Raw genomic sequence first — 24,126 nt, 5'->3', positions numbered from 1 at the left:
ATCTAGATATGGCAGAATACTACATAGCGTTTTAGAGTAATCAGATTAGTGTGGTTAGAATTGACAGATTCTCCTAATTAGTGAGTTCATTTTGACAGAGATGAAAATGAGATGTCTTGCGTTTTTAGCTAACAATGAATAGTTTAAATCCAATGTATTAGAAAATATTTTCTCTTTTTGTAGATGGTTGGCAACCATCAGAGATACAGTTATTTACTACTGTGTGTTCCTTAATATGGCAACTGCTTTTTAAATAGGATGTCACATACGAGGTTTCTTATGAGTTCTACAAATAAAAGCCATAGCAAACATCTCCTGAATTATTCTGGGTGACTACAAATTCTAAATTGAAATCATTAATTCTTTTATTTAAATATTGACATCTCCATTAGATTTTATAAAACTTTCTTTAGAAAAAATGGGAAAACAAGCTACCCTCTTATAGGGATGGAAGTGGATTTGGAATAATATTTGACAAATACAGATAAAATCAGATTTTAAAGGAAGTGTTGAAATGCAATATTAATGGTGTCATATTATATATAGATTGAAATGCAGTAATGACTATATGGTACTGTAACTTTATTTATGCTAACTTTAATTACATTTTTTGGCATAATAAAGTTCCATGAAAACTATTGGGGAAAAAGTTCTAAGATAAACTAATGGCACATTATTTAACCTTGCATTTTTTTATATTGGCTGAAATCCTGTTGCTTGTTATAGTAGGTTGCAACGAGAGCAGACCTGTTGAATCAGTGGGGATTTGGGGAGGTCAACTCCTATGTAAGTTCCATTGATTTAGTGGGCCAGCTCTAGTTATGATTTCCAACACTAAATTACAAGTTAAGAAAGATAATCTCATCCTAAAATCAGACATGGGGCTAAATTTGTTACGTGCTGTCAAGTCAGTTCTGACCTATGCTGATCCTATGAATCTGTCATCTCGTACATGTCTTGTTCTCAACAGTCCTGCTCAACTCCTGCATATTAAAGCCTGTGGCTTCCTTTAGGGAGTCAGCCCATGTCGTATTTGGTCTTCCTCATTTCCTGCTGCCTTCTACCTTTTCAGCTTTATTGTATTTTCCAGAGATAAACTGTGGAAATAAATGGGACTTGAGAGACTTGTGACTGACCTAAATTCCATTTGTTTTTGTGGAATTAGATTAGACAGTGAATGGTTGCCTCTAATTTGGATGTGAGGAGGCACTAGATGCTCCCAGTGTTTCCTACTAGGTTTTTTTTTTTAAGTATACTATAGATCATTGTGTTTATGGCAAAATTGACTGATTATGGTAAAGCCCCCAAAAGGAAATAGAAAAGTTGATGCATTATAGGCCATATATTAATAACTATTATGTGGTGGAACACTGTCTTTTATTGTCTGGTATTTTTATATCAAAATTCTGTCTATTACAATTTATATGATAATTTTTGAGGGCATTTATTTTGCCAATTAATATTTGGGAAATGACATAAACAATGTTCATGCCAATATTCCAGAGATATCTGCTGAAAGAATTTAATAATCCAGTTGTGTATATATGTTTACTCAGGTGCAAGTGAAGTTTAACTCACTGGAACTTCCTTCAAAGTAAATGTATGAATGATTACAGTTATGGAGGTGTTTTTATGAATGTGTCAATCTTGGACAGAGTTGAGGTCAGATGTGCCCCAAATGTATTGATGTTAGTTAATTTAGGTGCCTAGCTTTGTGTACACAGCAGCATAAATAGGGCTTTTAATTGCATGCCTTTAGAGATTGCTGTTTGGGAAAGCCAGAAGTATTCTTAGGCTGAATTCTCTCAGGCTTTTTATCCTGCTTAATTAATTGAGAGTAAACTTTTTTATTAACTGTTAATCAGATGATTTTGACAGCTGAGTCCGGAACTCGCAAAACGGGTGTTTTCGGAACTGTTTTTTGCAAGACAGCGATTTTTACAGCTGATCCGCGCTTCGCAAAACAGTTTCTCTATGGACGATTTTCGCAAAACGACAACGATTTTTCCCCATTTGAACGCATTAAACGGATTTCAGTGCATTCCAATGGGGAATCGCATTTCGCAAGACAGCGATTTTCGCTGAACGAATTAACATCGTCTTGCGGGGCACCACTGTGCAGGAGCAGAAACTGGAGCATTAGGACTGGAACCAGGCTGCAGGAGTGGAAGCACTGAGTTGGAGCAGGGAACAGGAATGCAGGATCAGTTTAGAGCAGGAATGGAAACCGGAGCAGGATAGCTGAAGACCTATGTTTCTGAGGCAGCTTCTGGGAGGGAGAGTCATTCCTTTAGTAGGCCTTCCCTCAGGACTCCCAGGTGGATCTCATGACAGCCCCAGCAGCTGCTGCCCCGGCAGGGTTGATCCTGCAAATGCTGGGCTCTTCCTGGCATCAAGCTGGCCTCGATCCTGCAGCTGCCAGGGCAGTGGTGCAGGGGAAGCCCTGCCGCCACCCAGATCCTGACAGCTGCCTTCTGAGCATACAACCTAAAACCTAGCTCCAGAGGTGTCAAAACTTCCAGGGAGCAAGATGCTTATACCTTGGAGGGCTGCAGCAGTACTCCTGATTACGTTGATGTTAGACCTTGATGTTGGGCAGTTAATTGGAGAGTAAATTGGATTGAAAATAACGAGTAACTCTTCATTAAAACAAACCAGGAATGATGTGTGGACGTTGGCATATACGGGGAAGGATCCCTTCTGAGAGATTAACTTCATAAATTTAGGCTGCACCATTTCTGACTGAAGTGGTCTGAAATCCAACCACATTAATTTGGATTGAAGTATGCAGTGTGGATTACTAAGAAAGACTTTAATCTTTGTTTTCCACCATACTGTATTTATAGGTTCCTATGCAAATTGGATGTTACCGTAGTCTCTCTGATACCCAATCATGCAAATATATGAAAAGAATGCATTAGATTGCAAAGCAATTTTCTAATGTTTACTTGATTTTGACTTGAGACTAGAGAGTTGTATGCATAGTTAGTAACAATTGCAGAAGACCCATGTTTTTTGCAGTTTAATGTGGTGGGCTGTACATTGGGGCATTTGTGTTGCTATTCTGAATTTCTAGTAATGGTGCTTCAATTTTAAAAAAATCTAAATGTGATTGAGATTCGGTTCCCTATAATAGTAAGTTTGTTAGCAGTTTGATATTTAATTTAGTACCTTAGTATTGTAGAAAGTAAAGCACTTAAAAACCTGATGCAAATGCCAGTTAAATTTTAGAAGGAATTTAAAAATATTGTCAGTTCTGTATCCACTGAAGCATTTTAACCTAGCATCTAGAGTTTTAAAAAAATTATAACATGAGTAATACAAAGAAAGAAATGGAAATAAGAAATGTAATTGTAGTAGAAAAAAGGTGAGTAAGTATTGCATGATTTGAAACAGATTAGATATTTATGGATTCAGATTTGTAGTCATGTACCAGGTAGTAACACAGTGGGGTTTACTTCTGGATAAATATAAGATGACACAGTTAAATCTATATGTCTTCTGGCTTTAGTGCATTGTTATGATGACTGTAAGTTGAAATTGTTTTTAAATGTGTAACTTAAACTGTCCAAAAATTACTTTCAGTGTTATAGAAATTCTATTTTAACTAAATCAATACAATTTTTGAAATACTAAAGTGTTTCAGTAAATTTGATACTTCCTTTTATATTATTTTTAGTCCTAACTTTGGGACAATTTTGTGTTGACCCCATAATTTCCCATCTTGAGTTTTGTAATGTTTGTTAGACTGGTTTTTTTTAGGATTGGTTTTTGTTTTTGTATGTTTATTATGTATTTCAATTTTGTATGTTACTTCCTTGGAAACTGCCCTGAGTAGATGAGAAGAATATAAATTTAATAAATAGTCTAAGACAATCCTTTTTCTCCATTTCCCCCTCATACTTTTTAAAGAACTTTCCTCCACTCCAGCCACTTATAAAATAATGTAGAATGGAACAAAATTTGGAAATGTTATTTCATCTTTTTACAGAAGGAAAGAAACAATCCCTTCAGCTGAGATTTCTCTGAGAAAGAATTTGGGAACCCTCAAGCAATTGTAGGACCTCGTCATTTCAAGTGAAATATAATTTAGTCTTTATTAATCATTTCTGGTAGATATGATTAATAAATGAAATTGTCCTGCGGGCATCATGATTGTGATGTACAGTAACAACAGAGCTAGAGGGATCAGATCGCAGCATGCTAGAAATGGCTACAAGAGAAGAAATATGTTTACTAAAATATACTTCTGTTGCCTCCTAATTAAATTAGCTGAAATAAATAAGGCGAAGATTGCCTATATAACCTCTGTGTTCAGGAAGACTAGGGGCAAGGGGATTTTCTGATGATATGTTATCCATCTTGATAGAGCATGTCCCTCCCCATCTTTATATAAATACACTGGATTAAATCTGGTGCTTGGTAGGGCTCTTCTTTGTTGTAGAAGGACTACTCCCTTTATCCACATGCATTATATTTAGGAGACATGTGTCCTGTAGATATAGTACATGTTTTCTTCAGATTAGCACTGAGGGCCAGGTCTTAGATTACCTCCAGAAATTTGTTGCCTTGGGTAAAAGACAGTTTCAGATTCAAAAATGGAAAGAAGAGAAAGGGGTTATTTCTGGTTCTTTTTTTTTTTTTTTTTTTTTTTGGCAGGTGTGCTATTTTGAAGGCATAGCTCAAGGTATTGTGGTTTATATATGGCTTTCCCCCCCTTGAAATATGGAAGTATATCCAGATTTTCAAAGAAGTAATAGTGTTAGTCTGTTCTTCTTCGTGGCCTCTGTGAATGCACACAATTGGGTTGTTCTGCGCCTGCGCAGGACCTCTCGGAAGTTTCTAGAGCTTAAAGACATGTGATTAGTAGGACGTTCCCCGTGGAGTGCATGCTCCGCTCGCCAGAAGTCCCCTTGGTTCCTTTTTGCTGCTGCTTTGGTTGGACCAATTTCAGAATGCTAGAGCTATTGTTCGATTGCGCTTGTGAGATCATTCCTTTATTTTTCTTCCTTAATCAGCTCTTTTGTTGGACGTTCCCCGTGTTAGTTTTTTTACTTCCCTTTTTGGTTATCTAAATAGTGTTTTGCCGCGGTTTCTTTCTCCCCACCCCCCACTGCCTCTCCTTTCCCCGTTTTATGGCTCCTCCAGGGCCTTTCAAGCGGTGTGTGCTCTGCACTAATAAAATCCCGCTGACAGATGGTCACAATCGTTGCCTCTTCTGCTTTGGAGAGTAACATCAGACAAATGCCTGTCCTGAGTCCATGTTTAAACTGTGGCTGCAAAGACTCCGTTCTTACCTCTGGGAGAAATCTCTTAATCCCACTCCCATGGATCCGGTGATGTCCCCACATCCAGAGTGCCATGAGGCTTCACAATTGGCATCGAGCCTGACAACCCCTCCAGTCCGACAGAAGGACCAAACTAAGTCGGCTCCAAAATCGACCTCGATGTTGAGGGCTACAACCTGACCAGATGACTCCTCTAAGAAAAAGAAGGACAAACCTAAATCTAAGAAGCCTACAAAATCGGCTCAGATAGACCAACCCCAGTCGGTACTTCCATCGCCGATTCTGGAGGAGTCATTTAGAGATGCCTCAGGTTCGATCTCGGATAGAGATGACCCAACTTTGACACCGGCCCAGGCTACAGCCTCTGTTGCTAGTCTCTTACCGAGTACTGGCCTATCTCCAGCTGATGTTCATTCCAGCCTGGCCTTGGCCCATTCAAGCCCTAGATCACCAGGGCGGGCAGTACCTATTCAAGTTTCTGGCTCGGAGTCGTCTCATCATTCTTCCTGAAAACACCTCTTTTCAGCATGACCCCCCTCACAGGGAGCTTTATTGCTACCCTGAACCATCTCGATTTTCTTCTAGAGATGAATATGGGGATCACTACCATCGATGTGACCCCTACTATCCTGATGATCTGACAGAACAGCTGCACTATGATGAACCTAAGAGAGTAAGATACGCTTATCCACCTCAATATTCACCTTCCGTGTCGCCTTTGCCACCTCGACATTGACACTGGTCTTCTACTATGTATCAGGCACTGACTCACCAAATGTCGATCCCTACCAAATCAGCTCTTAAGGGCACTATCCCTCTACTGCCTCCTCAGCCTCAGTCTAAACGGGTCAAACACTCCTCCAAACGATCTTGACACCATACATCTCTTCAAGTTACTACCACCTACAAAGGACCTCCTCCTTCTGATATCGAACAGCGCCTGATACCATACATATCTCCAACTGTACAGCTGCCACTACCATCTCAATAATTGGCATCAACCACAAAACCACCACGCCTGTCACCATCTTCTAACTCCTCTCTTTCCGCTCAAGACTCCACATCCAGTATTTCTCAAGAATCACCCTCCAATTTGCCTACCCCTTCTTCTGATGTTGCCGAAAACCATCCATCATCCCCCATCACAGGATTTCACGTCCTACTCCCAGCTCGTCACCCGAATAGCAAAATCTTTGGAACTAGATGTCGAAGAGCCACCACCTCAGAAAAAAGATTTGGTCTTCGACGATCTCAATGAAGTTAAGACACCCCCTCCCAGCCTATCTTTCATTACTGCAATGTTAGAGTGGGTCAAACAATAATGGGATAAGCCTCTTTCATTGCTACAAATTTCCAGACACATAGAGAATCATTATAAAACACACAGGCCGGATACAGCCTTTCTTTCTAAACACTGCACACCGAATTCAATCATAGTCAAGTCTAATCAATCAAGAGCGTGGAATAAATCATCTGTAGCCCCTACCAACTGGGAAGGACAGAAACCTGATGTCCCTTTACTCTTGTACATCCTTTCCGATGAGAGTCGCAAACTACCAAGCAGCAATGGGTGCATACCATAGGCAACTATGGAACAAAATCCTACCTATTCTTCAAGCCGCCCCTGATGAGAGCTCCAAATCTGAAGCTCTCAGTGTTTATGCTGGGGCAGTGACTTTAGCTAAACGACAAAGAATTCCTTCCTGTCATACCACAGATGCTACACCTAAGGCTATGGCCACTTCTGTTGCCTTGAGGCACCATGCCTGGCTGAGATCTGCTGGCATCTCAGATGATACTAGGTCAAGAATTGAAGACCACCCATTTGACGGTGCTGGCCTCTTCAATGCCAAACCTGATGAAGTGATGGATAATCTTCATAAAATCTGGAAGACAGCACACTCATATTCCATTCAACAACCGTACCGCTACCAGTGCCCCCAGTTTCGCAGACAGCCTTTTTTCCAACAGCCTTTTCAGTCTTAGCAACAACCATACTGAACATACAAACTGCAAGTCTCTGACCGGCTTTACCCCAGTCCATCAGCATCCACAGCACCTGCCTTTCGTCCCCAACAGACACATTGACAACCCTTTCGATGCCCACAAGAAAGGGTAAGCAATATCTATAGACCCTTGTCTTCATCATTTCGAACTAGATTACATCCTGTCCTCAGCTACTGGCACCGAATTACTAATGACCATTGGGTTCTTTCCATTATACAAAATGGTTACTTCATTGAATTTAAACATACCCCACCTTCTGGCACCATTAGGACCACGTATTTGTTGGCTCTCCGAGAAGAAATTTCCCTTCTCCTCCAAAAACAAGCTATCTACATAGTCCCTTTCTCTGCTCTTCATGAAGGTTTTTATTCGAGATATTTTACAGTGCCGAAGAAGGATGGAGGACTCCGTCCTATCCTTGATCTTAGAAATCTCAATACATTCATTCGGCCTAAATGTTTCAGAATGTTGACACTCGACACTATCATCCCCCTCTTTTCACAGGGTTCGTGCTCATCGGTCTTCAAGACGCGTTTTTTCATATCTCTATACATCCGCATCACCACAAATTTCTTCGATTCTGATTCAACAACCTCTCATACCAATTCTGTTCCCTTCCGTTCGGTCTCTCTATGGCACCGAGGACCTTCACCAAATGCATGGCACCGGTCGCTGCCTACATACGCTTTCAAGGTATCTCCATTTTTCCTTATATCAATAACTGGTTGATAGTCACCACTTCCTATCATGACACCGTCAGAGCCACCCAACTTTGGATACTCACCAGGAACTTGGACTCAAGGTCAACCTTGCAAAATCCCGCATTGAGCCGTTACAGACGGACATTTATATCTGAGCATACTTCGATTCCCTGCAAGCCAAAGCTTTTCTCCCTTGAGAGAGAATCATCAAAATATCGACAGCAATACAGTGGTGCCTCGCTTGACGAGGATAATCCATTCCAGCGAAATTGCTGTAGAGCGAAATCCTCGTCAAGCGAAATAAAAAAGCCCATTGAAATGCATTGAAAACCGGTTCAGTGCGTTCCAATGGGCTAAATACCTCAGCGTCCAGCGAAGATCCTCCATAGGGCAGCCATTTTCTGCTCCCTGTGTAGCGAAAAATCCATCCTAAAGCACAGCGGGGAGCCATTTTACACAGCGGACGGGAATTTTGAAACCCGACGATCAGCTGTTTTGATCGTCGTAATGCGAAGAATCGGTTCCCGAAGCAGGGAACCGATCGCCGGGAAGTGAAAATCGCCCATTAAAACATCATTTTGCGATCGCAGAAGCGATTGCAAAAACCTCATTGTCAAGCGGATTCATTGTTTAACGAGGTAATCGTTAAATAAGGCACCACTCTACAACTATTCTGACCTCTAGCCTTGGTATCAGTGCATCAGGCTCAACACCTACTTGGACTCGATTCGATTTCGATTTCGATTTCGAAACCTTTATTGGCATATAAACTGACAACAACAAAACATAGGTACAAGCCAAGCGATGATCAGAGTAAACGTAAAATAGGAGATACACTCAACAAATAGTATCATAGGTAATGGGTTAAATTGGAAATTTCCAAAAGATATCCTACTTGGACTCATGGCCTCCACAACTGCCATTATCCAACATGCACGACTGAAAATGAGGTCTCTCCAATCATGGTACCTGTCCCTCTTTGATTCCATGTCTATCCAAATGTCTTACAGTAACTCCCAAGCTTGCCCATCAGCTCACCTGGTGGATGTTTCTTCCACATCTGCTTGTTGGACTACCCTTTCTACCACCTCAGCTCACAATACAGGTCACCACCGATGGCAGCCCATCGGGCTGGGGAGCACACTATTGGAATCACAAAATCCATGGTCTCTGGACAAGACAAGAATGGTCGTTACACATAAACCACCTTGAACTTTTAGCGATCATCAAGGCTTTTCGCGCTTTCTTACCAATCATCTCAGGGCAAGCCGTACAATTAGCTACAGACAATACAACAGTCCTATATTACGTGAACAAACAGGGCGGCACACACTCCCTCTCATTGCTATACCTGGCTGTCGAGCTCTGGGAATCTTACCTGCACCACATTTTCCCAATATAGGAGTATACATTTCCACAAACGACAATCTACTTGCAGACCATCTCAGTTGCCTCAACACCTGAACGCACGAGTGGTCACTACACAATAGTGTCTTTGATCTCCTGTGTCACCGGTGGGGTGTTCCATCCATCAATGTCTTTGCTTCCACAACCAACACCAAGTGTCTGCCATTGTTCCCATGCCAGTATGGGCAAGAAGTCACTTGGAGATGCCTTTATGATAGATTGGAATGACAAACTCCTCTGATATCACTCATACAACGCACCATCCTTCAACTTCGTCAGTTTCGCATGAATGCCATACTTCTCGCCCTGTAGTGGCCACAACAGCCGTGGTTCACCCACCTCAGATCAATGTTGACAGACCTCCTCCATCTTCCCTTGATACCCAATCTTCTCACCCAGGACAAGGGAACGATATACCATCCACGCATAGATTATTCTAACCTTACAGCGTGGATAATACTCCCACCATAAAAGACATCCTAGATCAGTGGTGGCGAACCTTTTTGGGCTCACGTGCCCAAACTGAGGGTGGGGGAACCACAGTGGGTGGGGTGCCACCGCTGCGAGAGCGGCGGTGGAGGACCCAAAATCAGAAGTGTGGACCCGGAAGCGGAAGTGACAGACCTGGAACCGGAAGTGGTGGCAGAAGGGGGAATCCCGGCACGGAGATGCCTCAAGACCCTTCCGCTGCCAGGACCAGTTGCTCCAGATCTGCCTGCCGAAGCACCAGCACCTGCTGCAGCCACCTCCTGAGGTTAGGCTGCATGGGGGGGCAGGGGGAGTAGCGATCTGGCAACCTATGGCTCATGTGCCAGCAGAAAGGGCTCCACATGCCAGCTGTGGCATGCGTGCCATGGGTTCGCCATCGTGGTCCTAGATCAAGTTCGAAAGCCTTGAACTCTACTTCTATATCAAAATAAATGGAAAGCTTTCCTATCCTTTACCAACTCTCATAACTTACCTGCAATACCTGTTTATCTGAAGACTTTACTTACCTTTGTCCTTCATCTTTTTCATCTCGGACTATCCCATTCAACCTTGGAAGTTTATATCTCTGCCATTGCAGCACACTAGCCATCTCATTCTGATTCCGCTAAGCTTTTCTCCCACCTGACTTTGAAAAATTCCTCAGGGGACTCCTCAACATCCGTCCACCGCATCAACATCTTCTTCCGCAGTGGTCTTTACAACTTGCCCTCAATGCACCTTTTGAACCTATGGCCACTTCCAATTTTAAACTGCTTTCTCTAAAGACATCATTCCTCATGGTGATAACATCTGCTAAGCATGCTAGCGAAATTGCTGCCCTCAGATCAGACCCACCATTTCTCTAATTCCACCTGGATAAGGTCATCTCTACCTTGATGTATCGTTTTTACCTAAAGGTGTCTCTGAATTTCATCTTAATCAACTGCTGATATTGCCTACCTTATTCCCTTCTCCCTCTACACCACTTGAGCACATGCTCCACATGCTTGACATAAGACACTCTCTTTCCGTCTGCATTGACAGAACTAAATCATTTAGAAAAACACCAGGACTTTTTCTAAGTTTTCATGGCCCTCATAAAGGTGGCCCGGCTTTACCTCAAACTATTTCTCGATGGATTACTCAAACCATCTCTCTTGCATATGAACTAACAGGCAAAACACCTCCTGAACACTTGAAGGCCCATTCTACCAGAGCGATGTTAACCTCTACTGCACTTCATTGTGGAATTAAGCTTCCTCATATCTGCCATGCAGCTACATAGTCCACTCCATCGACCTTTGTGAGACACTACTGGCTTGATATCTGAGCACAGAGTGATGCTGCCTTTGGAGGAGCTGTTTTGATATCCTTCCTACTGTGATGCCCCACCATCTGGTACGTGAGCTTGTCAGTCACCCAATTGTGTGCATTCATAGAGGCCACGAAGAAGAAAGAGGGGTTACCTACATGTAACCATGGTTCTTCTAGTGGTCCTCTGTGAATCCACACATCCCGCCCATCCTCCCCTCTGTCTGTCCCGTTGTCTTTTTTTTAATATAGTTCTTTGACAGCAGCGGACTCTTAACAGGAACGGAGCATGTGCTCCACGGAGGAACGTTCTATTAATCACATGTCTTTAAGCTCTAGAAACTTCCGAGAGGTCCTGCACAGGCGCAGAACAACCCAATTGTGTGGATTCACAGAGGACCACAAGAAGAACCATGGTTACAGGTAGGTAACCTCTCTTTTTAGATTATGTAATAAAAACAAAACTTGTACTACTTTTGCGGAATCCATATGTAAATTTGGAGGAATTTGAGAATTTTAAACATGGGAAGGTTAGACAGCCACCTTTTCCTTCCTTCCTTTAACATCCAAACTAACAATTAAGCCTTTGAGAATACATTAATAAATCATCATAATTATCTGAAGTTACTTATAATAGAAGCAGTAAGAAGAATTAGGGACGTGGTGGTGCTGCGGGCTAAACCTCAGAAGCCTGTGCTGCAGGGTCAGAAGACCAAGCAGTCGTAAGATCGAATCCACGTGACGGAGTGAGCGCTCGTCGCTTGTCCCAGCTCCTGCCAACCTAGCGATTCGAAAGCATGTAAATGTAAGTAGATAAATAGGGACCACCTCAGTGGGAAGGTAACAGCGTTCCGTGTCTAAGTCGCACTGGCCATGTGACCACGGAAGATTGTCTTCAGACAAACACTGGCTCTATGGCTTGGAAACGGGGATGAGCACCGCCCCCTAGAGTCGAACATGACTGGACAAAAATTGTCAAGGGGAACCTTTACCTTTTTAAGAAGAATTAGTCATTGTAAAGTATATACACATAAAATACCTTAGAATCTAAGGAGCACTCTATTTGGTATTTGGTCCAGACATTTTCCCCACATTTATGCAAAAAGCCAGATGTTATATTTCCAAAACATTTTGTTATCTTGTGAGACAATAAGGAATGTAAGGTTGACACGTAAAAGCTGGAGCAAAAGGAGTTTCATAGCACATTGAAAGACAAGGAGAGGAGGCTGGTGGAGATCCCTGATGGGAGAGGAATCTCAGAACTATCACACCACCAAAGAAAAGGCCCTGAAGATACCTTTTTGCAAGGGACACAAGATTTATCTTCTGCTGCTTTTCAAAATACATTTTTTTTAAAAAAAAATGATTGAAGCCTTCTGTGTTGTTTTGGATGCTGTTAAGACTGCAGTATCTGCATTTTTATTACTGTCAACTTGGCTGCAGAGCCAGAGGTTGGGAGTTCAATTCCTCACTGTGCTTGCAGTAAAAAGAGCCAGCCTATGTGGCCTTGGACAAGCTGCACAGACCCAGAATGCCCCCCGAAAGAAGGGAATAGGAGCCCCATGGTGCAGTGTTTAAACTGCAGTCAAGCCTTTGCTTACAACCTGTGTTTGATCCCGATGGGTTCAGGTAGCCGTCTCAGGGTTGACTCAGCCTTCCATCGTTCCAAGTCGGTAAAATGAGTGCCCAGCTCACGGGGGGGGGGGGCACAAGTTGTTGTTTGCATAATTATGTTGTAAACCACCCAGAGAGAGATCTAGCACTATGGGGCAGTATATAAGTCAAAACAACAACGAACCAAAAAAACAAAAATTAGAAGAGTCCTGCAGGGTGACACCAAACACTTCCTGTTCCCAGAGTGGCCAGCTGGTTGTCTAAACCAGTGATCCCCAATCTTTTTGCCTCCAGGGACCAGTTTAGTGTGCAGGTGAGGGAGCACGGGGGCATCCGTGCATGTGTGGGAGGGGCCATGTGTACGTTGGAGGGGCTGTGTGTGTGTGGGAGGGGCCGTGCATGCATGTGTCTGCGTGTGCCGGGGGCAGGAGATTTGTCTTCATGGCCTCGTCCTGGCAAGGCTGTGGACTGATCCTGATCCACGGGCTGGGGGTTGGGGACCCGTGGTCTAAGGGATGCTGATAAGCAAATGTGACTGATATTTGAAGATGTACTGATTGAACTTGGGTTTATCCTGGCAGATAGTCACTGATGGATTTTTCTGCCTGGTTTTGTCTGTTTTTCTTAAGCAACTGGAGTTTTTGACTGTTAACTCGTTGCAGGGAGCTTGTAAAAGCAAAGCAGAGTGTGCTACTTATATACTGTTCCTTGGAAGGATGGAAGTCTAAGTGAACTTTGAGCCAGCTACCTGAGATTGAACTTAACTGCTGCACCATGAGGCACCTATAATATGTGGAAAATACTGTATAAGCCAGTCTTGGCAGCAAGGAATTCATTTTATGTCCTGCGTTCAAGCCTAATTTATGGCAGGGCCTAGACTTTGAAATTAGTATGTCCTCTCTTTTAGACATTTTCCTGGGTTCTGCTCTGGTTTCTTTCAGACCAGAGTGGAAAACATTTTTATTTCCATAAGATCTAGCTTGGCTACTCCTTTTAATGTATTTAAATGTTGCTTTTAAAGTAAGCTATTTTAATTTTCTTTATTTCTGTATGTTTATTTCATAATGGCCAGAATCCTGTTGGCTTTCACATGAGGTTTCTGTAATTTGCTGTGACTGCATCTTGTTTACCAGCCTTGTCATCTGCCTGATTGTTTACCAGCATCTTCATAATGAGCCACAATCAGCCATGGCTATTTAGACATTCCATGAACACTAATACAAAGGTTCTGGCCAATATGTCTTTACAGTTTTGGCTTTAGTAAATCTCCCTGGGGACCTACTAATAGAAGGATATGAAAATGTATTATTGTCCTATTTTATTTTTTCCTCATTGTTAAATAGAAATACATATATACATTTATTAATTGACAGAGGAGAGCCATTTTTTAAAATTTCACAATCTACCTGTAATTTAGTACTGTAAGACGTAGAGTATGTATGCATGTGTGCGTGTGTAGCCATCTTTTCCTTCTGACGGCAGCATTGCTGGATAGATCCTTGCATTGCTGGATAGGTCTCTGCCTGCAGAGCCAGAGGTTGGGAGTTCAGTTCCCAATATATAGTGCTTTGCATCCTGACTTCTAGTTCTCAGGTTCATCTTCTCCATTTTCAAGTACTGTAGGTGGTTTGAAGCAACAAATGTAGCAGCAAGCCAGTCCTGCTTATAGGTGCACGTGTATGATAGTTATGTAAGTGCTCTCAGTTAATGCAGGTTTGATCGTATCACTGCATACTCCAACGCCATGGCCTCAACTTTATCATTTTAATGCAACTTCGGTAATCCTGAAATATTTTTATGAGTGCCTTACACGTGGACCTCCTGAAAATACAGAGTAAGTTGGTTTCTGCAGTGGCTGCCTAAGAAGAGAAATGCAGTGGAAGTTTTCCACGTGCTGTGGGTTGCACACATACACATGATTTTGTTATCTTGCCCTATCTTATGGTTTAATGGCCAGTCCTTGCTTGCTCCCACCCTTCCCCTACTTTGTACATGAATTTGATTTCTCTTTATTTTGGAAAGCCCACATATGTTTAGAAAATGGCGTATTAGATAGGAGTGTAGTCACTGATAGCCTAAATGATAAGCCCCTTCCTAAAGTACATAAAAGCTGTGGGTACCTTTTTGTAACAGGCTTTGAAGACGGCAGAGGAAGAGGGACATTCTTTGTGTCGGAGCAGTTTTGGAAAAACTGATCATGGAAGAGGTACAAGATTTAGCAGAACAACCGGTGAGTATGCAAAAAACAAAACCCTGCCAGAGCCTTAGAGAAAGGGTTTTGCATTTGTGTCAAGTTTTTTGGGAAATGATATCATGATTCTCTGCAGAGAATTTGTAGCTGGGGCTAGGTTTAGTTGACAGGACCTGTATAGCATCACAAAGTATATTCCAGATAGTTCAGTTTATGTACTTATTTGCCAGAAAGGGAACTGCAGCAGCAGTTTTGCAATATTGTTGAAATGTTAATCTGATATTTTATAATGTATTCTGACAGAAAAGTGAAGTTTTAATTGTAGCTATATCATAAGAGTGGGGGAAACTATTATTTTCTGACAACTGAGAATGTTTTGACTCAGCAGGTTCCCATGCCTGGAAAATGCAGACAGACATTTTAAATCTAAATAAATATGCAGAACAGTTATCTCCATTGTTTATAGCTAATATAGCTTCATGTAGAGATAATAGAATTTTCATCTAATTTAAATACAAATAAGGTTTCCTTTTGCATAATAATGGGATGTGGTTCATTTCAGTGGAACTGTACCTGGGACAGATAATTTTAGTAGATCCAAATATAAAACTGTAAAAATTAAAACTTCAGGTAACTTCTTGAAATGATATTGAGTCTATCACTTTCTTGGACTACTGCTTGATGGTTAACAATTTAAAACATGGTTAGGAATTTGGAAACAGAGATTTTTAAATGTGGGATTTCTCAGTAGGGAATACTGTTCATTTTTTTCCAAATCTGTAATTTTGAGTCAGCAAGAGTCCCAGGGTTCCTAATGAAGGTACATAATAGCAGATAGCAGATGACATCTCTAAGATAATTATGTTCCACACTTAGTGGAAATTAAGCTCAGCATCTTGAATTGTTCACTGGAGATTGTTGGAGGGACTAAGAGATCCTCCTTGGTCGGTGTACAGCACGTTTCCATTATAAATGATTGAAGATGTCCTTTCAGTTCAGTTTTGTTAAGAATTTCTCAAAATTCACAATTTTTTTCATTCGGAATAGAAGGAACTTGATATTTTAAAAATGCAGATGTGGGAAACTCAGATTCATTATTCCAGGTCTGCATTTTGTGTGTTTAACTGTACAAAGTCTACATTTGAACTGTTACTCATACTGTAGAGTTACCACTGCTCTTTTTTCTTAGAGACTCCTGCCTTTTAAAAGTTAGGACTACTAGGCAGGTAGTAATAACAGCGGCCTCCCCTGTTGTTGGGGAAAATAGACTTACTGAATTTGTACAGTGCAGTTGAGGGAGAATGTAGTTTCAGCATGTTTTAGAATAATTTACCAACATTTATAAATTTATTGATATTTGGGACAGCAACAATATCAGGTTTAAGAAGTTGAAATACAGAAGAAAACAAAATAGAGATAGTTTCCTATTTCTACATTTGTAGTACTTTTCTCCTGTTTCCTGAAGAAACTTCGCTGGATAGCTCAGTTGTTTAGGTAGGAAGTTAGCAATTCGATTCCCCACTATGCCTCCTTGATGGGGGCTGGACTCAATGATCCATGGTGTCCCTTCCAGCAGTACAGTTCTAAGATGATGATTCAAAAATATCAAACATAGTCAATCAAAATTATAAAAACATTGACTGATATTATTTAACAGATACAATATTTAATCAAAACCCTAAGTATCTGTTAAATATTAGCACAGAATGTATACTGTTCCTAATATTGCCGTATTTGTAACTCTGATGGTGTTATTTCTGAGATTTGCAACTGCTTATAATACTGTGTAAAGTTTCTTGGTATTGTTTCCAAAGCCTTGATGATCATGGAGACCACCAAAGTGTGTTTCATCCACAAGCAACACGGTTTGATTGCCAGATCTCTGTTTTTTGTTAGTTTTTCCAATTCTTTACAGTATTTTCAACTCTGGCATCCTCTGGAATTGCAATGTGATTTCCAGATCCAAACTGATAGACACCTTGAACATAACACATCAGACATACTAACAGATGATACAGAATTTTCTTCGTTCTTTTACGATGTCTGATGTGTTATGTTCAAGGTGTCTTATCAGTTTGGATCCGGAAATCCCACAAGATCTTGACTTCATTTTTGACACCTTCTCTACCTGATGTTCTCATGAGGTTTTGGAGACTAGCAAGTTATAATTTTTACATAATGACCAGTGCACTAATTTTGCCACTGTATCATGTCTAACTTTGTAATCTGTTTGTCCAGTCTTTGGACATTCGCAGATGAGGTGTGTCACAGTTGCATCTTTTTCTTGGCCAAGTTCATTTGCTGTTAGGACTATTTTTGGATCTTAGGTTTCATCACATTGCTTTGTAGTGCTTGTTCTTGTGCAGCAAAAATCAAGCCTTTGGTTTCTTTCTTAAGGGTTCCCAATTTTAATCATGCCCATGTTGAATTATTATGATGTCTTCCATCAGTATCCTCAGGTGTTGTCCATGTAGTGGTTTGTTTATCCAACTGTTTAATTTATTTTCAAATTGTTGTTTCTTATATTGAGCCTTTGTTTCTGTTTTTCCCCCAAAATATTTTCCAGTTTTAGCCCTTAAGTAATTTTTCTCTACTTTTAGTAATAGGCTTCTTTCTTCCTCCTCTACTACCTGCTTATTTCCACAGCCTCTCATTTTTCGTGGTACATATAATCTGTCCACATCATGTTTTGGATGTAGTGCATGATGCATGCTCATTAGTTTCCGTGTTTTTTGATCTAAATTTTCTAATTAATTTTGGGTCCAATCTGTTATTTCAGCTGTGTATCTAATTACTTGATCTGCCTGTGGCTTTTATTGTATTTCTATCATTTAATTTGGTTTTTAAGATTTTCTGCAGGTTTTTAATATATTCCCATTCTGTCAGTTCTTTAACTTTGTTTGCAGATCTTATCTGCTTCTAGTATTCCAAAGTATTTATAATTTTCATCACTTGATAGTGATTCTATAATAGTGCCATTTTAAACTCTGTTCCATATAGTTTTTGGATCTTGCCACATTGTATAAACAGAGCTGCACATTTGTCAATTCCATATTTAATTTCATTATCTTCAGTAAATATGTGTACAGTGGTGCCTCGCATAGCGAACGCTTCGCTATGCGATGAATCCGCACAACGATGGGTCCCGGGCCATCGCTGGAGCGTTCGCTCAGCGATGGCCCCTATGGGCTTTTTTCGCTGTGCGATGATCGCGCGGACGCGATCAAAGCATAGCGAACAGCTGATCGGCGGTTCCAAAATGGCCGCTGCTAAAACAAAATGGTGACCGCTGTTTTGCCTCGCTAACGAGGCATCCAAAATGGCTGCCGCAATGGAGAAAACTCGCAGAACGGTGAGTTTTAAGTCCATAGGAACGTATTAAATCAGTTTTAATACGTTCCTATGGACTTTTTTGTTTCACTTAATGATGGATTCGCTGAGCGAGGGTTAATCCGGAACGGATTAACCTCGCTAAGCGAGGCACCACTGTACTATGTTTAGCAGTGTATCTGTGTGAAACTTTTTGCATATACTTTTAGGTCATCCATGTATAACAGATGATTGATTTTTCCTGCTTGTTCTGAAATGTGGTTGCCCAATCCAGTTTTATTTAAAATAATTGATATGGAGATGTCAAATAGTGAGATGTTAAACAGTAGCAGTGACAAAGAATCTCCTAGAATTATTCCTCTTTTGATGGTAACTTTGCCAGTTTCTTCACCATAAGCTATGAAGACAGTTTTCCATTTCTTCTTCTTCTTCTTCTTCTTCTTCTTCTTCTTCTTCTTCTTCTTCTTCTTCTTCTTCTTCTTCTTCTTCTTCTTCTTCTTCTTCTTCTTCTTCTTCTTCTTCTTCTTCTTCTTCTTCTTCTTCTTCTTCTTCTTCTTCTTCTTCTTCTTGTTATTGTTATTGTTATTGTTATTGTTATTGTTATTGTTATTGTTATTAGCAGCAGCAGCAGCAGCAGTACTGGTAGTAGTAGTAAAGTCATGGGCCAGGGTGTGGACTCACCTACCTCTATTATCATCTCCATGCAAGAGTTGGCGGTTGTTCATGATTTTGTGTACCTTGGCTCAACCATCTCTGACACTCTCTCCCTAGATGTTGAGCTGGATAAACACATTGGCAAAGCAGCTACCATGTTCTCTAGACTCACAGAGTGTGGCTCAATAAAAAGCTGACGACATATACTTTACCAAGATCCAGGTTTATAGAGCCTGTGTCCTGAGCACACTTGTGTACTGCAGGGAGTCCTGGACCCTTTGTGCATGGCAGGAGAGGAAGCTGAACATGTTCCATATGCATTGGGTCAGATGCATTTTTGGTATCACCTGGCAAGACAAAGTTCCAAATAGTCCTAGAACAAGCTAGAATTTTTAGCATGTATACATTACTGAAACAGCGACGTCTACTTTGGCTTGGGCATGTTGGGAGAATGGCTGATTGTTGGATTTCAAAATATCTCTTGTATGGAGAATTAGTGAAGGGAAATTGTTCCTGAGGGAGACAACAGCTGCGATACAAGGATATCTGCAAGCGGGATCTGAAGATCTTAGGAATGGACCTCAACAGATGGGAAACCCTGACATTGGAGTGTTCAGCCTGGAGGCAAGCGGTCCATCACGGCTTCTCCCAATTTGAAGAGACCCATGTCCAGTAGGCTGAGGCAAAGAGGCAGCCCCGAAAGCAGCAAAATCAGGGAGCTGGACAGGGGACAGATTGTATTTGTCTTCAGTGTGGAAGGGATTGTCACTCTTGAATTTGTCTTCTCAGCCACACTAGACTCTGTTCCAAGACCTCTATTCAGAGCATGTTATCATAGTCTCTCGAGTCTGAAGGATGCCTAAACTAAACAACAACAACTACTACTACTACTACTACTACTACTGCTCGTAGTAGTAGTAGTAGTAGTAGTAGTAGTAGTAGTAGTAGTAGTAGTAGTAGTAGTAGTAGTAGTAGTAGTAGTAGTAGTAGTAGTAGTAGTAAAAAATACCAGGCACAGTCAACCAAAAGTATGAAAACATTGATTGGTATTATATGCCCTGTTTCCCTGAAAATAAGACAGGGTCTTATATTAATTTTTGATCCAAAAATACATTAGAACTCATTTTCAGGGGATGTTTTATTTTTTCATGTACAACAATCTACATTTATTCAAATAAATTGTTAATAAATTGAAACTCAATCCAGACAAGACGGAAGTGCTGTTAGTGGGTGCTTCGCCGGACAGGCTGGAGGGCCATTTCCCTGCCCTGAATGGGGTTACACTCCCCCTAAGGGACAGGGTCCGCAGCTTGGGGGTGCTCCTGGACCCCAGTCTAACACTGGAAGCCCAGGTGGACTCAGTGGCCAGAGGCACCTTCCTTCAGCTGCGGAAATTATACCAGCTATGGCCCTACCATGACAGTTATGCACTCGTAACGTCTCGCATAGATTACTGCAATGCGCTCTACGTGGGGCTGCCTTTGAAGACAGTCCGGTGACTGTAGCTGGTCCAGAATCGAGCTGCGCAGCTGCTGAGTGGTGGGGCTGCTAGAGAGCACATCAAGCCGATTCTGTTTTAAGTTCCATTGGCTACCAGTTGCTGCCCGAGCCCAATTCAAAGTGCTTGTTTTGACATATAAAGCCCTAAAAGGATACCTGAAGGACCGCCTCCTTCCATATGAACCAACCTGGCAGTTAAGGTCTAGCCAGGGGGCCCTTTTGAAAGAGCCATCCCTTAAGGAGATAAGAGGGAGGGCTTGTAGAGAATGGGCCTTTTCGGCAGCTGCCCCCAGACTATGGAATGCCCTCCTGACTGAGATTCGTCTGCCGCCGACGCTGATGACATTTCGGCGCCAGGTCAAAACCTTCCTGTTCCAGAGGCTTTTAATTGAAATAATATCAGCTGTGGGTCTCATGGCAATTTTTAGAGTATATATTTTTAATTGCATTTTAATTATTTTGCCCTTTTATTTTGCCTTTTTATTGTATTTTAAATGTTGTAAGCTGCCCAGAGACCTTCGGGTAGTGTGGACGGCATATAAGTTAAATAAATAGATAAATAAATAAATACAGTCATGTCATCTTCTGGTTGCTGCACAATGGGGGAGGACAGCGTTTCACTTAATTAGGGCTTATTTTGGAGGTAGGACTTATATTACGAGCATCCTGAAAAATCTTACTAGGGCTTATTTTCAGGTTAGGTCTTATTTTCGGGAAAATGGTAGTAGATACAGATTTTAACAGAAAAACTATCTTTTAAATATTGGTACAGTATGTATGCTGTTCCTAATATTCTCATTTTTTGTAGCTTTGATGGTGTTATTTCTGAGATTTGCAACTGCTTATATTATTGTGTGAAATTTCTTGATATTGGTCCCAAAGCCCCGATGACTAGGCTAGCAAGTTGTTGTTGTTGTTGTTTTTGCATGATGACCAGTGCACTAATCTGTTTGTGCAATCTTTGGAGATTCACAGATGAGGTGTGACAGAGTTTCATCTTTTTCTTGGCAGGGTTGACATTTGCTGTTAGCACTAATTCCTTGGATCTTAGGTTTCATCACATTGGTTTGGAGTGCTTGTTCTTGTGCAGCAAAAATCAAGCCCTTGGTTTCTTTCTTAAGGGTCCCCCGTTTTAGCCATGCCATGTTGAATTATTATTGTTGTTGTTGTTGTTACTTCGTGGATCATAAGAAACTATGGGGTTGTTCTGAAATAAATGGATGTGCCTCAGCTCTTGATTGTCCTGATACATAACCCACGTTGTGGACAAGAAGCTACCTTAGGACAGAATATGGAGGGGACAGAATGGTTTCCGGTAGATAAAGATGTCAGATAAGGGTGCATTCGATCCCCTTATCTCATAGACTCGATTTATAGAATAATTGAGTTGGAAGGGACCTATAAAGCCATCGAGTCCAAGAAACTAGATAAGATTAGTTTGGCAGGATGTTTTCTTCAGAAATCCATGTTGGTTTCAAGCTATCACTGCATTGTTTTCAAGGTGGTTGCACCGTGACTGCTTTATAATCTGTTGCAGAATTTTCTCTGGGTTTGATGTCAGGCTGACGAGTCTGTAGTTCTCTGTCTCTTCCTTTCTTGCCTTTTTTGAAGACAGGGACAATATTAGTCCATCCTCCATCATTTCAAGAAAATAATAGGCAGTGGTTCTACATTCTCTTCCACCAGTTCATTCTATATATTTAGATGCAGTTAATCCACCCCTGGGGATCTGAACTCATTTAAAATAGTAAGGTAATCCTTGACTTTTTGTTTATCAATTTCAGACTGCAGTCTTATCTGCTCCCTTTGTACTTTACATTTGCCTGGAGGAGCATAGACCAGCGAAGGCGAACCTATGGCATGGGAGCCATAAGTTGCCAGATCGTTACTCCCCCCCCCCACGCAGACAAACTTGAAAAGGTGGCCGCAGCCGTGGTGCTGGCGCTTTGGCAGGTGGATCCGGAGCAGCTGGTATTGGCAGCGGATCCAGAGTGGGCTCTCAAGGCACCTCTGTGCCGGGATTCTCTCTTCTGCCGCCACTTCCTGTGCCGCCACCGCGGCCACTTCTGGTGCTGCCGCCCATTGTTTTTTTTTGGGGGGGGGTGGTTTCCCCAGTTTGGGCACGCGAGCCCAAAAAGGTTCACCACCACTGGCATAGATGATCTTGAGAGAAGACCAAGCTAAAGTAGGAATTGAGCACTTCCTGTTTTCTTTTTTCTTTTTGTCTTGTTATCATTTTTTCATTCCCACTGAGTACCTGAGCAATTGTTTCTTTTCTCTGTCTTTTGCTACACATGTACCCAAATAATGCTTTTTTGTTGCTTTCAGCATCTCTTGCTAACCTCAGCTCATTTTGCCTTCCTAACACCATCCCTGCAATTCTTTGCTACTTGTCTGCACTCTTCCTTTGTAGCCTGGCTTCCTTCCACTTCCTGTTTCTCTGAGCTTTTTGTAAAGCCACACTGTGGTGCCCCCCCGTCTTCCATCTTTTTTTCTTGTTGGAATTGTTTGTACATGTGCCTTTAGAATTTCCTTTATTTAAGAAACTCCTACCCATCATGGACTCCTTTTCCTGTTATGATTTCTTGCCATGGGACCTTACCTATCGTTCTTCTGAGCTTATTAAAACTGGATTTTCTAAAATCCATTGTATATGTGCAGCTATACTGTGCTTTTGTTTCTTTTAAAACTAGAACTCAAGTAGAACATGGTCACTTTCCCCCAGAGTTCCTCTTACTGCCCTCCTTCCACCATGTCATCTCTGTTGGTTAGGATCAAGTCCAGGATAAAGGTAAAGGTTCCCCTTGACAATTAATTGTCCAGTTGTGTCTGACTCTAGGAGGTGGTGCTCATCCCCATTTCCAAGCCATAGAGCCAGCGTTTGTCCATAGACATTTTCATGGACAGCACAACAAGACACAGAACGCCGTTACCTTCCCACCGTAGTGGTATCTATTTATCTACTCGCATTTGCATGCTTTGGAACTGCTAGGTTGGTAGGAGCTGGGACAAGTGTCAGGAACTCACTCCACCGCATGGATTTGAATTGCTGGTCTTTCGACCTTGCAGCCCAGAGGCTTTGCGGTTTAACCTGTAGTGCTACCACATCCAGGATAGCTAGTCTTAATTTCTTTTTCCAGTTTTTGTAGAAGAAAATTATCAGCCACACAAGCCAGGAATTTCTTGGAAGATCTATGTTTGGCAGAATTTGTCTCCCGACAGGTATCAGGATAACTACTACATCATGTTTTTTTAAATTCTTGCAATTTGTTTTTCAAAAGTTTCATCTGCACCTTTTTCTTGATTGGGTGGTCAGTATGAGACTCGTAGTAGACTCCAATTGCCATGTTCCTTTTGTTTTTTATGCCAATTATATTTATCCAGATGCTCTCAATGGGACAACCAAGCTCATCCTCCCATATTTCTGTGCAGGAATATGTGTTTTTGACATATACTGCAACTCCACCTCCCTTTCTATATTCTCTGTTCTTTTAAAACATTTAATATCCTTCAGTTGCTGTATTTCATTCACTGAAATCATCTCACTGAGTTTCAGTTATGCCTATCAAGTCATATTTACCCTCCTGAACTAGGATTTCCAGTTCTTCTTGTTTGTTTCCTATATTAGTATATAGACACCGGAGATTGAGTGATC

The 24,126-nt window shown here is 41.4% G+C and overlaps 1 protein-coding gene across 8 annotated transcripts in view; it reads left to right on the top strand.

Moving 5' to 3' along the window:
- EYA3 (EYA transcriptional coactivator and phosphatase 3) overlaps positions 1–24,126 on the top strand; it is a 97,702-nt gene that overhangs the window by 17,731 nt on the left and 55,845 nt on the right. For 5 of the 8 annotated variants that reach the window (XM_072980110.2, XM_020810533.3, XM_078380215.1 and 2 more), the window contains exon 2: positions 14,930–15,026. The exons of 1 other annotated variant lie outside the window; for it this stretch is intronic. In XM_072980110.2, coding sequence (XP_072836211.1) covers positions 14,994–15,026 — 33 coding nt within the window. In that variant the 5' untranslated portion in view covers positions 14,930–14,993. Of the gene's footprint in view, positions 1–11,957; positions 11,988–14,923; positions 15,027–24,126 lie in introns of those variants that run through there. 2 more of the 8 variants (XM_078380217.1, XM_078380219.1) reach the window with 2 other exon arrangements.

Source organism: Pogona vitticeps, chromosome 9 (assembly GCF_051106095.1).
Source record: "Pogona vitticeps strain Pit_001003342236 chromosome 9, PviZW2.1, whole genome shotgun sequence".
In the NCBI taxonomy this organism is placed as follows: Eukaryota; Metazoa; Chordata; class Lepidosauria; order Squamata; family Agamidae; genus Pogona; species Pogona vitticeps.
Note: the sequence above shows the minus strand (reverse complement) of the source record. Positions and strands in the feature narration are given on the sequence as shown.